This window comes from Caenorhabditis briggsae (genome assembly GCF_000004555.2).
Source record: "Caenorhabditis briggsae complete genome, chrII, whole genome shotgun sequence".
NCBI classification, from domain to species: Eukaryota; Metazoa; Nematoda; class Chromadorea; order Rhabditida; family Rhabditidae; genus Caenorhabditis; species Caenorhabditis briggsae.
In genome coordinates, this window is record NC_013486.2 from 11173988 (window position 1) to 11191467 (window position 17480).

Genomic DNA, 17480 nt, shown 5'->3' on the forward strand with positions numbered 1-17480 from the left:
CTGAGAAAACACTGGAAAATCAATAAAAATTCGAATTCCGCGCGCTTTTACCGGCAGTTGGCCTAGAAAACTCACACCTGGCCGCTAGGCCACCGGTTCCCACTTTGACTTTTCGACGCCGTTTTTCTCAATGATTCTCCGTTTTTTGTCCGTTTTTCGTCCGGTTCGCCCGTCAGGTTCGGCTGTTTGGTTCAGATTGTTTCTAGAAAGTTTCTTCAATTACTCTTTGACTACGCCTACTCTTTGACTCCACATTCTCTTGACTACAATGCCTCTTCGGTTACATTTATCTCTTTAACTCACTTGCTAGAGTCTCATTTGCTTGAAGTGTTGTCTCGTTTGTTATACAGAATTTTTGCACCTTTGCTGGAATTGTTTGCTCATTTTTTAAAACAATTATGCAGCTGGTACGTAGTCTGAAGGGAAAAAATGCTTGAAGTTTACAAACTTGAAAAAAAAACGGAAACTTTACGATTTTAAACGAATTTTTCGCTTTTTTCATTCTTTTCATAGTCATACCCAGTCAGCAAAACAATAAAAAAAATTCAGTGAAAAACGCTCGATAACGATGAAATATCTCTAAACAACAAAGTCGTCGATCTAAGCCCCGCCCACTTTGCACGCAAAGTATAGTGGACGGTGGAATCCGGGAGATGTCGGTACAACCAGAACACCTTCCTATATAATGGAAATCGTTTGGGGGGTCTTTAGGTAAAAATCACACAATAACTTCTGAGTCGGCTGAGATCCTGCGGATGGTTGGCAGGCAGTGGAGCTCCTAGGTTAGTATGCATACTTCCTAGGGGCTCAGAAGAGATTGTGTGATGGAAACCCCCGAGGTAACCTAGGGTATTATCCCTGGAATTTTCTGAGCTCTGAGCTCTGAACGGCCTGTATTGCAAAAAAAAACTAGATCCGAAGTATAATTTTGGAAAAAGTTTAATTTTCGACAGCTTTTCGTCAGCTTTTCGTTAGCTTTTCGTCCGTTTTTCGTCAGCTTTTCGTCCGTTTTTCGTCAGCTTTTCGTCCGTTTTTTGTTCGTTTTTTGTCCGGTTCGTCATGTTCATGTTCGTCAGGTTCGTCCGTTAGGTTTTTTCGTCAGCTTCGGCCGTCAGGTTTTTAAACTGACGAAAAAAACAGACGAAAATACCTCACGAAAATACCTGATTGACGAACCTGACGGACGAACCTGACGGACGAATCTGACGGTCGAACTTCACGGACGAACCTCACGGACGAACCAAATGGACGAACCTGACGGATGAACCGGACGGACGAACTTTGCGAACGAACCTGACGGACGAAAAACGGACAAAAAACGCACGAAAAGCAGACGAAAATTAAACATTTTCCAAAATTATACTTCGGATCTAGTTTTTTTTGCTCAGAGCTCAGAAAATTCCCAGGGTCGTACCCTAGGTTGATCTCAGGGGTTCCTATCACACGATCTCTTCTGACTCAATAGGGAGTATTCATACTAACCTAGGAGCTCCCCTACCTGCCAACCATCCTCAGGATCTCAGCCGACTCAGAAGAGATTTAACTTCTATTACAGATTTACAGTAAGTTTGTTTTCGGGATGGAGCACAAATGACAGTCAGATAGAGATGTACCAGACATGGCTTAAATTTTAAAGCGATGAGAGAAGTTTTCAAAAATTGAAAAAAAGAAACAAGCTTTTGAAATCGAACGATCCATCTTTGTTTTTTGTTATTACCCTGTTACTGTGTATTTGAAGCAAAGAAATCATATAATTTTTATAGGTGTTCATAAACAAAACCGTAAAATCAGAAAATGCATTGTTAACATAAAAAGGGAAGTATTTGCTGAAGAACCGAAAGTAAAGATTCTTGTTTTTTTTTCAAGAAACTTCTCAAATTTTTCTTTTTTTTACTGCAGGTGGTCACAATAAAGTGTGGGATTTCTGGAAACAAAGTTCAAGTTTGAAAGTTTTCTTCTCTTTGGATCGTCGTAACCAAGTTTGTTCATTGAATCATGACTTTTTTTCAAAGCGAGTTACCGTACTTGCTCTAACAAAAGCCACCTTATACGTTCTCTTTGAGGTCAAGCATCTGGATTCCTGTATAAGATATTAAAAAGTGATCAACAAACAAAATATTTTTTATATCATGATGAACATTTTGTCATTTGACTATTTTTAAACATCTTTTACAGGATATGAGATAAATGTGCTCAAATTTGGCGGTTTGAGACAAACTCTATTAGAGTGTTTTTACAGTATTTGATGTTTTCTGGGATTAAAAAAACCATGATCTGTAAAAAACTTTTTCCGGACTTCCAAATCACTTTGATATCTAATATTTAAAAAAAAAAATGAAATTCTGGAAGTTTCAAGTTCATAAAAATTGCAGTTTTGAGACTGGAAATTGACACCACGTACAAAACAGCTTAAGCATTTTGAATCGGTTTCAAGTGATGAACCAATGAGCAAAGTGACCACCGTAAAACCTCTAATAGAACGACACCCGGATCGTCCACTTTGAGCCTATATATCTCATTTTCTGTAAAAGATATCAAAAAGTGGCTAACTAGTAAAATGTTGCTGATATCCTGATAAACATTTTACTAGTTAACCACTTTTTGATATCTTTCGAAAGAATTGAGATATATAGGCTCAAAGTGGACGATCCGGGTGTCGTTCTATTAGAGGTTTTACGGCATTTCCACTTCTCGCAATTGTAAGTGTGACCACTAACCTACCGTAAACACTAATAGAACGTATTCCCTAACTTTCAACTTTACAGTTAGGCAAATTTAACTTGGTTCCTGTGAGAGATCTCAAAACATGGTAAACTGGTAAAACATTTTTCATATTATGATGAACATTTTGTCAATTGACTACCCCTTAATATTTTAAATAGAAAATGAGATCAAAGATAGGAGGCAAAGGGCGTTCTACTAGTGTTTACGGTAAGCTTACTTCATTAACTTTGTGAGCTAGATTCTATAACTTTAGTCCCGGTTATCCGTAGCTCAGCTGTCAATTAGAGATTATAGAACCGTAACTGATAAGAATCGATTCGAAGGAATCGATGAAAAGTTCAAAAACGCATCACAAATCACTATTCCTAAAAACACAAACTTTTCCGGTTTTCGTCAACCAAAGTAATAAAAATCTAGCATTCCATTTACCTGAAAATAACTCGAAAAACCCTGCTTATTGGTGTCAAATCATGACGAAACAGTCGTTTGGTCAACCTATAAAAACGAGGCCTATGTTGCAGGGCCTTATCAAAAAGGCCCTACTGCCCGCCCATTTCTTATCATTTTTGCTCTTTCCTTCAAAACCCATCACTTGTCTCCCTATTCAACCCCTAAAAACTCAACTACAGAGGAAGGAAAATAAAAAATGTCTCTCGAGCTGCTGAAATGGATTATGCTCGGAGTGATGGCACTGATGACTATTTTTTTTGGCTTGTTGCCAATTAAAGTGAGTTTTGTTAGAGGATTATATAAGGTTTAATGATCAGTTAATTTTCAGTTAATCGACTTTTTGAACAATACTCAATCGTCTATCCATAAGCATTCTTCACTTATTCTTTCTCTATTTTCTTGTTTTGCTGGCGGTGTTTTCCTGTCTGTATGCTTCTTGGACATGCTCCCAGATTCATTGTAAGTTATCGAAACTTATGGGGTCATTCAGCTGAGGCAAAATTCGGGAAAACACCTAACAATAGCGAAAAAATTCGGGAAAACTCAGATAATGAACCAATATGGCTAAAGCTTTGGGGAGAACAGGAGAAAACTATATGGAAAATATTGCCAAAATTTGAGGTCAAAATTATTTTGGATTATCCCCTTTGAACATTTTGTCTGGAATTTCGGATTTTTTCGCTTCACCTGAATAACCCTCGTAATATTATATTTTCATTTGGTCGAAGAATTTAGTCGACCGACCGAGCTTAACGATCGGTCGGCGGCCGCCAATTTTCGAGGGATCAAGATGGAAGCCTTAATTGAAACCATTCCGAAATCATTTTTATATATTTCAGAGAAGCATGGGAAGATGTGAAAACTGACACTGGCTACCAAAGTGACTATCCATTTGTCCAACTAATTGCTCTTTGTGGATTCTTTTTTGTCTATCTAACAGAAGAGTTATCCAGTATAATCTGCAATGTGGGTCATGGTCATTCGCATTCAAATGTCCCAGTTATGGACTCAAATGTCACATTTCCCCGTGCCCGTCTTGCTACAGTAGGAAGTATTTTTAACGTCGAAGGAAATTTGGTGCAACCATGCAAACGATCTCTCCAGGTGAGGATTGAACTCAAACTTTGAACAGCTTGATTTCCATTTTCGTTGAAGTAGTCATTCACTGATAAGTTGTTGATAAGAGAATAGAAATAAGCTGATTTGCAATTTCGAAAGGAAACATGCATTTTCAAAAAAAATTTTTTTAGGACTACGATGAAGACGGAGAAGGACCAGTTCGTCAGTCGATCATCTTCACATCCGCATTTCTTCTTCATGTTTTCTTTGAATGTTTCGCATTTGGAGTTCAAGAAGATACAGTATCCGTCACCTCTCTTTTTCTTGGAATCGCACTTCACAAAGCGATTGTGATGTTTTCTTTGGGAATGAAATTGACCAGAACTCATCCAAGACGTCGTTATATTGTGGTTATTCTGATTCTAGTGCTAGCCGCTTTCAACGTTATTGGAGGATCATGTGGAATTCTGATCGAAAGTTCAAATATGAATCAGACACCGAAAGATATCACAACTGCAGTTCTTATGAGTTTCTCGTTGGGTACTTTCATCTACATCTCTTTCTTTGAGGTAAACTTTGTTATCTTTCACCAGATTCTGAAACACCAAATTTCCAGATGCTGGCTCCAGAACGTGCCAACAACCATTCCAATATTCTCCAATGGATCGCGAGTGTTTGTGGATTTGCACTATTGGCTGTTAACATGATCTGGGCTAACTGAAAATCTATCTTTTATTCGAAAAATCACATTTCTATATCACTTCCATTATTCCATGCATATTACCCATGCTTCTTCAGTACCGGTAGTTTATTATCATTTTTTGAATTAAAAAAAATTTTATTATAAAGCATTTATTTTTAGTATGTCAATGATTTAGTAGTACAATTCAATAACATTGACAATTCCATTTTGAGAACCGGAAATTATGAACCACAGAGAAGAAAAAATGGATAAAATACAAAAAAAACGAAAGCTAACAGAGAAAGTTTTTTACCAGTTATTATCAATGTTCAGGATGTTTGTTTTGGGGGTTTTTGGTATTATGCTATCAATTTGTTTTTAATGAAAAAGAGAGAAAAACGTGCTAACTCAAAACAGTGTCCAATCAAAAACAAGGTACTGTAAACACTCTCATAGAACCCCCTCTCATTTTGAGCCAATTTATCTCGGTTCCTATTAAAGATAATATCTTTTTGATATTATCAAAAAGTGGTCAACTTACAAAATATTTCTTATAATATCAAAAATATTTTTTCACTTGACCGCTTTTTGATTTCTTTTACCGGAACCGATATATATAAACTCAAAGTAGACGGTTTAGGTAGCAAGTGTTCACGGTATCTTAATGCCATCCACCATTTGGATCCAAAGTATAGCTCGGAGATCCCGATCTTTGGCTGCTGATACTCGTCGGCGAGAGTTGATCTCTCGGTGATAAACAGTTAGCAGGTGACACTGGTCTACTCATCAATGCCGGTGGTGACGGTGAAATCGTCAGCGAGTTTCTGTCGACCATCAATCGATACAGAGCACTTAGTGTTCGATTACTAGACTCTACTTTTCGATCGAGACTCGACATCTGGAAAATAATAAGTTTGACGTCCCTGTCAGAAGTGTTTCAGCGCCCAAAAATTGATTCAATGAACTCCATGAAGTCTAAAGTCGCAATCTTTCGAATGCCGCAACATTTGGTCGGGCAGAAAAGGTGTGAAATTCGAATAAAAGCTTATCAATTTTCAATTTCTTATCAAAATTTTTTTTTCGAAATTTCGGCGACATACCTGTAACTCTAGACGCGACAATCTGGAACCAATTGTGACAGGGTGACCCTTTCGAGACCCTTTCCCATCGTATTGACCTGGTTTTCCAAGAGTTTGGTCCAGCCTGAAATTTTAGAAATAGATATAATATTTTTAGACATTTTCTTTTTTTAAAGACCCTATACTGCGGAAATTATTCATTTTTTCATAGGTTCACATACAAATTTTGAAAAAAACTCCAAAAAAAAATCTGTCATTGAGAAAACCGCATCGAAAACGCGAATTGGTATCCGGTGGCTGGCGACCGAGTGTGAGTTTTCTAGTCCGCGGCCAGCGCGCGAGAATTTGGTGTTCAATTTTTTCGGTTTTTTTTAATTTGCAACCGTTTTCTTATAGAATCGTTATTTTTTTTTCAATTTTCAGAAATAGTTTTTGCTGAAATTTTAGAAAAATATTTTTAAAACCCGGAAAACTTCAGATGTGAAATTTTCGTGCGCTGGCCTGGGACTAGAAAGCTCACANTTGGCCNCCAGCCCCCGGATACCACTTTGCTTTTTCGCATTTTAGGATTTTTCTTCATTTTTATGTGAACCTACATACCGTATTTCCTCTAAATGAAGCCCATGGGCTTCTATTTTTCAACCTTCTTTTTAGGAAATTTCCAAAAACTGAAATTGCCAGAAATTTTTTTAATAGAAAAAAAACTGTCTATAATAACCGAATAGACACACTGAATTGTTCAAACTGCACTAACTGAACTGCATGAACGTCTGTTAGAAGATACGCTTCTCTGTTTTTAAGCACGTCGGAGGGTGGGCTTCTATTAGAGGTGGGCTTCAAATAGAGATGGGCTTCTATTAGAGGGAATATGGTAATTTTTTGAACAAAATAAAGCAATAAATAATTTTACACCACCTTTAATTCTAATTTTTGAAATTCATAATTTTCAAAAATCATGCTCACCTCCTTTGCAGTTCCTTTATCCTAACCATCATATTCAGATGTCCTTGTGAATATTGCTCAATAACATCTCTCACATCATACGGTTTTCTTGCCTGTTGAAATCTCCTCCTTGCCACAAAATACTTGACTTTTCTTATTGCTCGAATAGCATTACGATGTGCTTCTGTGAGCTCACAAACATGACTGATATGAGTATCCGGACGCAGTTTCGTTGGCGTATTCGCTTCTTCTGTTTCGTATTCTATCTCTATATCTGTTCCAATTCTATAAACCCGCTTTTCATCATCTGTGTCCGATCCCCTTTCCTGACGAAGAAGTCGTTCCTGATGATGATTGATTCCTCCCATTTCCACATCGGCAGACGGTGAACCTTTCCTTCGGAACGTGTTGACTAGACTTGATCTGAAAATTCAAAAGTTCAGTAGACTATGGGAGCCGGATAACTGACTGTTTTTTAAACAGTTGTCTCTTTCTCGTGACATTATTATCATCCGAAGACTGCTGATGCTTCTTCGAATGCCCATGATGTGTTTCCTTTGTCTCATGAGCCAATGGATCAATATGTGCATTCCAGGTGGCAGATATCCTCTTTTCTGCTGCATGACATCTCCAAAGGCATTGAATTAAAGTTGCTGCGGCAGGAATCTGACGGTTGAAATGCTTCTGTCGCTGTTTTTGTTGTACTTTCAACGCGAATCCAGATCCCAGAATACCAGCTGGCAAGGCGAAGAAACTAATGGCAAAAATTGAGAAGCAGGAAGCCACGATTCGTCCCATCCAAGTTTGAGGTACAACATCTCCGTATCCTATCGTAGTCATTGTGATAACTCCCCACCAGAGAGCATCCGCATAACTTGTGAATGCTTGACGACCATCGATTCCAACATGATCCTTTTCAGCCAAATAGACAAAGTAACTGGAAAAAATGAGTCCGAGGAATCCGATGTAGAGGGTGGTGATCAGTTCTTGACGATGGATGAAGACGACGGATCCAAGAAGTCGCCTAGAAAGTATGGAGTGTTATTCTCTATTCCTTTTTCGAACTACTTTTTAAACTCAAATACGCAGACTGCATGTGCAAAGCTGAATAATCATCTCCCAATCGACCTATCTCTAGACTTCTATTACGTCTCTATATTCTAATTTTAGAATTTCGCAAAACGATTTTCGTTCTCTTTTTTTTGAATTTCACTAACCATGTTCCACCTTGCCGATCTACATGAAGCATCCGAAGAATCTGAAGGAATCGGATTCCTCTTATGGCACTGGTTGCGAACACTTGTCCCTCACTTCCAAAGCAAATAACTGTGAAGCTGGCGAGCACCACACACAGATCTGGAAACTCATTTTCTGATAGATGTATATTTTTTTGAACTAACCAATGAAAGAAATGGGTTTCCTTGCAAATTTGAGTCTTCCCCAGAATCCAATGTATTTGGACCTACATCCAGCTGACCATAGGCGAACAACATACTCAATGGCAAAGAAGATTACTAGGAATATTTCCTAAAAATAGAAGATTGGAATCAAACATAACATCATCTTTTCTGCTGACCCACCAAAATATAAAGAAGCTCGGCTGCAAAATGGCTATGCTCTTCGACAGTTGATAACACTGATAAAATGAGACAAATCAAAACAACTAGGAATACACTGAAGTGATAAAGAAAGCATTTCCATCCTGTCGGCCGCTCCAAACAGTTGTAGATCAATGCTCGATATGTCATCTTTGCTGCCTTCTTTTCTTTTATATTACGGTAACGGGCATTGAACATCTGAAACATGTTTGAATGTTTTAAAATGTTTAAAAATAAGGAATATCATCTGTGGTGCAGATTTCTATATACTAACTCAACGAATTCTTTTTCTTTTGACTCATTTTGAATGGAGGTGGAGGTTGTTCCCCGGCCGAGATAATAGTTGTCTGATTGAGAGAATGTCTAGAGAAGAATATATGGAAAAGAAAAAGAAGAAAACGAATGGAAGATTTGGCTTTAGCTCTTGGTAATCCATGGATGAGCTTCGGTTTTTCCTTTTGATGGAAAACAACAGAGAGGAGATCAAAAAGTTTCAGGATTTTTGTGGATGTTCGTAAAGGTAAGACATGAGCTTAGTGTATTTGAAATTTCTTTTTGATTATGAAACAATCGTGGTAAAAAAGAGTGACAGGAGTTGTTATTCGGTCGGTCTAAAGGAAGCTCACCCTATACGTACACTTTGAGCTCAATTATCTAGGTTCCTGTAAATGATATCAAAATGTTGTCAACTAATAAATTATCAATGGCATTTTGATAAATAATTTACAGATTTTTGTAGACAAACTTTTGATATCTTTCACAAAAAACAAGATAATTGAGATCAAACTGGTCAGTGTGAGGGCTTATTATAAAAATATTTAATTCCTAGAAGTACTGATTTACCAAACAAAAGTAGAGCTTTAACTTTGTAGTGGGTCATTTTTTCTTAAATTCACACAAATCAGGTGAGCAGCTTAAAGCCTAAAAAGTGCCAAAGTTGATGGAATTAACACGAAGTTCAGATTCCAAGCGCCATTACAAGCCACCCAAACTGTAAACTTTGAACTCATATATCTCGGTTTCTATAAAATATATCAAAGAGTTGCCAACTGACAAAATGATTATCATAAAATCAGAAACATTTTATCAGTTGACCGCTTTTTGATATCTTGCACATGAATCGAGACATATGCGCTTAAAGTTTCCGGTTTCGGTCTTCTATTAGAGTGTTTATGGTAGTTAAAGTTCTATTTTTGTTTATTATCTTTTTTTTAGGGACACTTCATCAAGTAATCTGACAATATTGAAATTCAAAACTCGGATTTACACTACAAAGTTTTCTGACTTTGGTTTGTTTTTTTTTCAAAAATGTACTGTTCCAGAAGTTTCTATTTCTAGCTTTTGAATTCTCTGATTTTTCTATCGTCTGATTGTGAATCTCTAGAGCTATTTCAAGACCTAATGAACTCTGAGAAGTCGTACCTCTTCTTAATTGGATGCCTACCTCCTCCAAAGTGTCATAAGTTTTGCGTCTTCTCTGTGGATGTAGAATATCGCGTAGTTCCCATGTACCAATAGTTAAACTACCGCGACGATCCAATGAATTGTACATTTTCATGCACGCAGAAAAAGCAGCAAAAAAATGAGGAGCCGAATAGAAGGAGGCAGAAAGTCGAATAGTAATTATGAATGCATGTGAACCAACAATCGTTATATGAGTTGCTCTTTTTCTGACTTTTTATAAAACACCCCATACAGACCCGCTGGGGTAGGTCATAACAGAGCAAAAGAAACAGACAACAACCGATGAAGAAGAAAAGGTGATAAGAAGTAGATTAAGCCAACCTAGTGATAAGGAAAAAAGCAAGTCCAGAAATAAAGAGTTCATGGTTTTCTGATTTTTGAATTTCAAGTTTTCCGAGAAAGGAAAAAAACTCAAGTCAGAAAGACTTGGTAAGAAAATTTTAATCGAAAAATGAAGATGATGACAAGGAGGAAGAAGCGGGAATACAAATCTCGAACGATTATCTCCTTCCACCTACGTTCTCAAATATTATAATTTTCATGACGGTAACACAAAACGGGGAAGTGCGTAAAATGAAAGAAAATTAGAGATTTTTGTTTTAGGTGACATTTTCGGTTAGGGCAGGTGAACTAGAAGATTGTTTTGGGAAATTTTGGCTTTTTTTTAGTTGGGGAAAGTTCAGAAGAAATTATAATGATTGAGTACTATGTCTAATGGCTCCAAAGTTTTGACATTTCAAATTGCATATCCTGCTTTAAAGTTTTTAGTTCTTTGGTTGCGAAGTTTTATAAAGGATTTTTTAAAACTAGATATAAATTTTATTTCTAATTCATATTTTTCATATTTCAATTTCGTAACCATTCAATTCAAGCTAGAGTGCTCGCCATATATTTCGTATTTTTCGAAAGAGCTCTAAAAGAAGTTCACTCAAACTGTCAACTTCAAATCTATATATATATATATATATCATTTCCTGTAGAAGATACCACAAAGTGGTCAACTAACAAAATATTTATTATAATTTCAAAAATATTTTATCAATTGACAGATTTTTGATATCTCTCAAAGTAATCGAGATAATTGAGCTCAAAGTTGACGGTTTGGGAGGGCTTCTTGGGAGGGCTAAAGGAAATACTGTAGTTTATTTGACTTCTTTGAAAACTAGGAACATTTTTCGGATTGTTTTGAAAGTTTCAAAAAGTATTACAAAGGGATTGAGTCTATGGAGTTGAGAAATCTTTTTTTGAAGTAAAGTCAATGTTTAGAAAGTAAACTTCTAGAGTTTCAGATGTTTTCAGCTTCCAGATGCACCTACCGTACATGCTCTAATATGATATAAATAACCTCAATTATCTCGGTTCCTATGAGAGATATCAAAAAATATGTCAACTGATCAAATGCTTGTCGTATAATTAACATGGAAATGTAATCAACTCAAAATGATCCGTTGACCATTTTTTGATATCTCTTATAGGAACCGAGATAATTGAGCTCAAATTGTATGTACAGGGTGGGCTGTACAGGGTAGAGCATTCACGGTATTAAAAAAGCTATGAATGAGAAAAGAAGGGTTTAAACAGACCAGGCGAAGATTTTTCTTGTTTTCTGCCTTTTGGAAATGTATAGTGCTGATTTAGTCAAATCTCGCTTTTAGAAAATTCTGAACTATTTTCAAACTCAACAATTTTTATCCGTTTCAGAGAGTAATTAACAAATCTAAAGCAACTTGTTAACAATCGAAGTTTCAGCGTCAGAAAAAAAAGAAAACACTAATCAAAATCTTCTTCCGACAGAAAGCTTGTGTTCTGAACATCCCCCAACCGGATATTAATTTTTCCTCTCATTCTTGTTCTCCAATCTGATGAGGTGGCACATCATCTCATTTCCTGTTGCATGAAAATTCACATGGAAATGTAATCAACTCAAAATGATTAGGTTTTTTTTCTCTATATGGAGATTTGTGTCCTTTTTCTATTCTATTATTTATGAAAGTGGTGGAAATTGTCACAGGTGTTTTTGCGATAGCCAAAGTGTATAACTATTTTCAAAGTTTCACTCTTCTTAAAAGAGCTTTTAAAGTTCTAGATGAAGAAGAAAATAATTTTCGAATCAATATCATAAAGTCAATACTAATCAGCAGAGTTTCCTGGAAACTAAAAAGGCCGTTTCCCATAAATTGGGTCCAAAATTCAAACTCACTGCAAAAAGTCCGGGTGCGAAACTCATAATTGATATGGGTATCGGATACGACCAAAAAACCAAAAACTTAGATATCCCGGAGTTTTAAATTGACGTTGTATGGATATGGATAGGCTACGAATTTGAGATTTTTTTTTCCCAAAAGATTAAAATGAATTTTGAAATACATTTTACAATGATTTCAATGATTTGAGTTTTTGAAGAATATCGCTTATACTAAGCCGAAGGTCCTGGAACGAAAACTACCGTAACCCTAAAATATATGAATTTTCCAGAATTTTCACTAGGTTCTCTCTCCGATTTTCCTACTATTCTCCCCAAAGAAGCCAAAAGAGTAAAGTTCGTATTTAAAAAAATAACGGATGAAAAAAGTTTAGGTAACGGTAGTTTTCCTTCCCGGACCTGAGACCACACCCACCGGAATTTTGAAGTTTTAATGTGAGTAGCTGCAAAGAAAGCAGTTTTGCCGGTATCTCATTTTTTGCTAATCTCAAAGAACATTTCAAAATTGAAAATTGAACTTTATGCAATTCCATCTCTTAATTTTCCCAAACCCTGTCATTTACCTCTTGAACGAACATCAACGGACGAAGGGTGCAATCCATTTTGGTTGGAAAAAGAGCAAACAAATGAAATGAATATCAGTCCTCTCTCACTCGTTTTTCAGCATGTATTCCGGAGAGAAAAGAATGTGTGGAAAAAAACGGAATGAAGAGGTTAGAGAGGAGTTTCTGTGTGCCCTCCCTTTCTCTATAAAAATCTCTTCTACTCTGTCTCTTTTCCAGCAGCTTCAGGATCTCGAGACACACCTCGAGAAAGAAAAAAAAAAGAGAAAGAGGTAAGAATTTGATTTCAGGTTTTTTTCAAAAAAAAAAAAAGTGACAAGCCGATGGGAACGATGTGAAAATAAATGGTATTCTAAGAGATCCACTTCAGATTAGTATGATCTTATGGCATAAGAAGTTTGATACTGAATCGAAAGTAAGCCAAGTAGAAAACAATATGAGGAGATAGATTTTACTTTTTACTATAATAATAACGAGTAACTTAAATCAGATCTGTTCTGATATTATGTTTAATTACACTCCACTCCTAATTAGCCGGACTCAAGTTTGTAATAGCATAAAATTTGAGTGAAGCGTTGTACTAGGCTCAAATTTAGAGAGAAATGAAATAATTCAAAAAATCAAATAATTCATCTGTAAGCTGGTCAAGTTTCAAATTATATTATCAACTGTAAGCTGAGTTATCACTTGTCAAAGTTGCTTCATCTCATCAAAATCACAAGGGCGTACAAGGAACATTACACCATTCAATTTTGAACAATCATAACAATACCTAGACTTGAGGAATTGCTTTGAAGATTTCAGTAACTTTGAATCAAACATAAGCTTATATTTCAACCAATCGTTGGGCTTCCAAGATACTTATGTCTAGAGATATACCCGTTTTTTATCAGCCCGGGTGAGATCCAGTATAGGATATTTAAATAAATCTTCAAGTTAAATCGTTTCAAAATGTATTTCAACCTGATTTATTCAAGATTACGGTAGTCACTCTTCTCAATAACATATTTTTTTTAACATCTTCCAAACTACATTTCAATATCTGACGATCGTTATTACGTCATTGCTACCTGACAATCAGAAGAATATTTTTTTGTAAAATGTAGGATAAATATTAAGGATTCGTTTTTTTTAAGATTCAAAGAATTCAGAATGAGTTGGCAATACCGGAAAGTCTTTGATATAAAGGCCCTAACTTTTGACTTTAAGCCAATTTTTCTTCTGTCAAAGATATGAAAAGTTGTGTACTGATAAATTGTTTATCATAACATCAAAAACACTTTACCAGTTTACACGTTTTTGATACCATGCAAAAGAGCCAAGAAAAATTAGCTCAATCTTGATGGTGTGGGTCCATTCTATTGCAGGTTTTGTGAAAGATTGAGAGCTAGTGAAAGTCATTGAAATTTTAAACAAGGTTACTGTATCTGCACAAAACCAAGAAGCTATAAAACAGGAAAATTCTCATTTTCTTATCTCAAATTTGTTATCCTTCCAGCTTTATTTTTCTTATCTCCCGACATATAAGCCAACCAACCTTTCCTAATCCATCTCCAGTGACCATACCCAATAGAAAATGTTCCGATTCGTCTTGATCTTGAGGTGAATCGTCGACTAACGACGATCCATTGGGGTACCCAGTCGTCGTGAGCATTCTGAAAACATTTGAGTTATACTGTTTACAAAATACCACAAAAGAAAAAACAATGGAATTAGGCTGATTTTTCATTACTATGATACTACGAACATAAAAAAATGAAGAAGATGACACCGGAAAAAAGAGGAGAAGCCATGAGGATTGCTCATAAGTCTTCCTGTTTTCTCTTTGTTTTCTCATCTCGATTTGTCTCTTGATCTACAAGACGAGAGGGGTACTCAAATGTGCCTCGATTTCAAGTCATTGTCGTATCTTCACTCTCTTGACGTCAACTGAACAGAAAAAGGCCAGCAGCTTCCACAATTGTGGAAAAAAGAACCGGAAATGAAATGAGAAAAGGTGCGTATGTAACCCAATTGCACCTATCGATGAAAAAAAAATAGTAATTTCAATTTTACAGCTTATTAAAAAGGAAATTATGTTTTGATTGGTTTATGCTCTGCAAGTTTTGAATTTAGTTTTGAGTTCAAAAGAATAAGAACTTTAAAAAAGGTTAATAAGAATTATCATCGAACAAAGTTCGTTTAGGGAGGAAGGTAATTTCCCATGGGCAACGGGAAAATAGATTAGAATATTTTCTCATGCACATAATTGAATTTTGAGAGCAGAGAATGTAACCATGATTCTGAAAGTTAGCATGGTGGGCGAAAACATTTTTCTAGATGCTTTAAAGGTGGGGGGACAGGAGATTTTACTAGGGATTTTTGGGACCAGAGTATGCATTCTACCGTGACGGTGTACAACGCTTAATGTCACTCTGCGTACAGCTGTCGTCCTCGCCTTTATGTATGCAATCGGGCGGCCGCTTTCTCTTTGCCCGTGTAGCTCAGTCGGTAGCGGCGCCGCACCCTCAATCATCGCCCCAACAAGTTCAACTCCTCGAGGGGCATATTTAAACGAAATATCGAGAACATTATTTTTTTCATGTCCCCCCACCTTTAAGAGTCGAAAACTTAACAAAAAATATTTTAAAATATTTTCAAGGATTTATTTTCGATTACCCTGAACACTACATTTGTGAGCCTATAGAGCTCCTGTGAGAAATATCAAAAAATCTTCAACTGACAAAATATTTATAATATCAGTAACATTTTGCCAGTCGGCGACTTTTTGACATCTTTCACAGAAAACGAGATATAGTTGCTCAAAGTTGATAATTTGGGTGGCGTTCTATTAGAGTGTTCACGATATCCTTATGGGAAAACTGTTAACCGAAATTTTTCCGGTTTTGAAAATTCGATTATAAGAAGATCAGGATCTCAAAAAAATGTTTTTGAAAACTAGTTTCATCCGGGTCAATCTAGAATAATCATGATCAGATCAGTAATCTCGGTGGGATAAGCTTGAGTGATCACTTCGTAAGTAGGTAAGATTTAATTTTGATAAAGATAAAATCTCATACGATTTAGAAAGGTTGAACTTTGTAACTGAATACACTGTAAAACCTGTAATAGAAGGGCGACCAGTAACTTTCTAATTTGAGCCAATTTTTCTCGGAACCTGTCAAAGATACAAAATAATTGTCAACTGATAAAATGTTTCTGATATTATGATAAACATTTTGTCAGTTAACAATTGTTTGTTTCTTTCACAGGAACCGAAATAATTGAGCTCCAAGAGCAAGTATTGGGTAGACTTCTATTAGAGCAAATACGGGCTTTCAAAAATTGTATGAAAGCAGTAGTTCAATTAAATTGGGAAACGAATTACGCAAAACGAACTAAAACGAACGACGAAATGACGAATGGCTCTTGTCAAAGTGTGATGACTCAAGATGAGAAATTGATGATGTGTCTCATATTCTACGAAAAAATAAATATTGAAAATTACTAGCTTCTGTTCTTCCTCCCAAAAATCTCCCACACAAAATGGTCACTTGTGACCACCACAAAATGAGTGCCTATTTTTGCTACAATTTTTTTTCGAAAACTACGATCAAAGCAGGAAATGAGTAAGTCAGGATCTCTTTCTGTGCTCCAGAGGTTTTACTGGAACAAGGGAGAAGAGAGGAAAAAGGATATGGAAGTGCGTAGATGATAAACTTTTCATGAGCTTTGTGAGAAAACCAAATCGATTCATTTTTTATTTTTGGACGTTCGGAAAAAAAAGGAAAAGACCTCAAAAACATTTTATCTAGCTCCTCTTCATTTGGGAGAAGACGTCGGAAAAGAAGAAGAACATGTGGAAAAATAAAAAGTCGAATTGTGATAACAGGCAACAGACTGTGAATAATTATGCGTTTGTTTCAAATTTTCAGAAAAGTAAAGTTTAAATTTCCAAAGATTACATGCTTCTTTTCAAAGTCTTATGATTTGAATTCCTAAAAGTTTTGAATCAAAAATTACATCATTTTTGAATCACGTCAGGCGTAGTAATGCTGAGCCATTCTTTGAAGTTACCAACTAGGAAAAGATTCAATCCAAATAATTAACTAAAAATGTTTTTGAGTTTCTGAATTTCTGAATTTCTAAATTTCTGAATTTCTAAATTTCTGAATTTCTGAATTTCTGAATTTCTGAATTTCTGAATTTCTGATTTTCTGAATTTCTGAATTTCTGAATTTCCGAATTTCTGAATTTCTGAATTTCCGAATTTCTGAATTTCTGAATTTCTGAATTTCTGAATTTCTGAATTTCTGAATTCCTGAATTTCTGAATTTCTGAATTTCTGAATTTCTGAATTTCTGAATTTCTGAATTCCTGAATTTCTGAATTTCTGAATTTCTGAATTTCTGAATTCTTCAAAGTTACCCTTCTCAGGAATTTTTGAATCCAAAAAAATTAATGTATCGAAGTTAATTTTTTCTATAAAATTGCATTTTCTACTTTCCCAAAAAGTTTCTATAGAATCACATTTTTCTGGAATTTCATCTCAAAAAACTAATATTTTAAACTAAAAATCTAATGTTCTCAACATTTTAATGCTTAAAATATAATATTTTAAATCCACAATATTCCAAAAATAATAAAGTCCCAGAACAATACAAAAAACTTTTCTAATCCGCCACGATTTGGAGCTTTACTGAATCAAATTCATATATTTGAACTACAAATGTTTTA

The 17480-nt window shown here is 35.6% G+C and overlaps 2 protein-coding genes across 2 annotated transcripts; one reads left to right on the forward strand and one right to left on the reverse strand.

Annotated features, from left to right (window-relative positions):
- Nucleotides 1-3370: 3370 nt before the first annotated feature.
- CBG20732 lies at nt 3371-4954 on the forward strand (the record flags this gene model as incomplete). The annotated part of the gene is made up of 5 exons (XM_002631510.1): nt 3371-3451; nt 3503-3633; nt 4014-4278; nt 4425-4802; nt 4850-4954. 5 exons carry the CDS (start codon nt 3371-3373, stop codon nt 4952-4954), a joined length of 960 nt encoding a protein of 319 aa, XP_002631556.1.
- Nucleotides 4955-5576: 622 nt separating this feature from the next.
- On the reverse strand, nt 5577-14418 carry Cbr-kqt-3 (the record flags this gene model as incomplete). The annotated part of the gene is made up of 8 exons (XM_002631511.1): nt 5577-5813; nt 6016-6118; nt 6958-7359; nt 7406-7960; nt 8154-8292; nt 8337-8463; nt 8517-8732; nt 14302-14418. 8 exons carry the CDS (start codon nt 14416-14418, stop codon nt 5577-5579), a joined length of 1896 nt encoding a protein of 631 aa, XP_002631557.1.
- Between the last annotated feature and the right edge of the window lie 3062 nt (nt 14419-17480).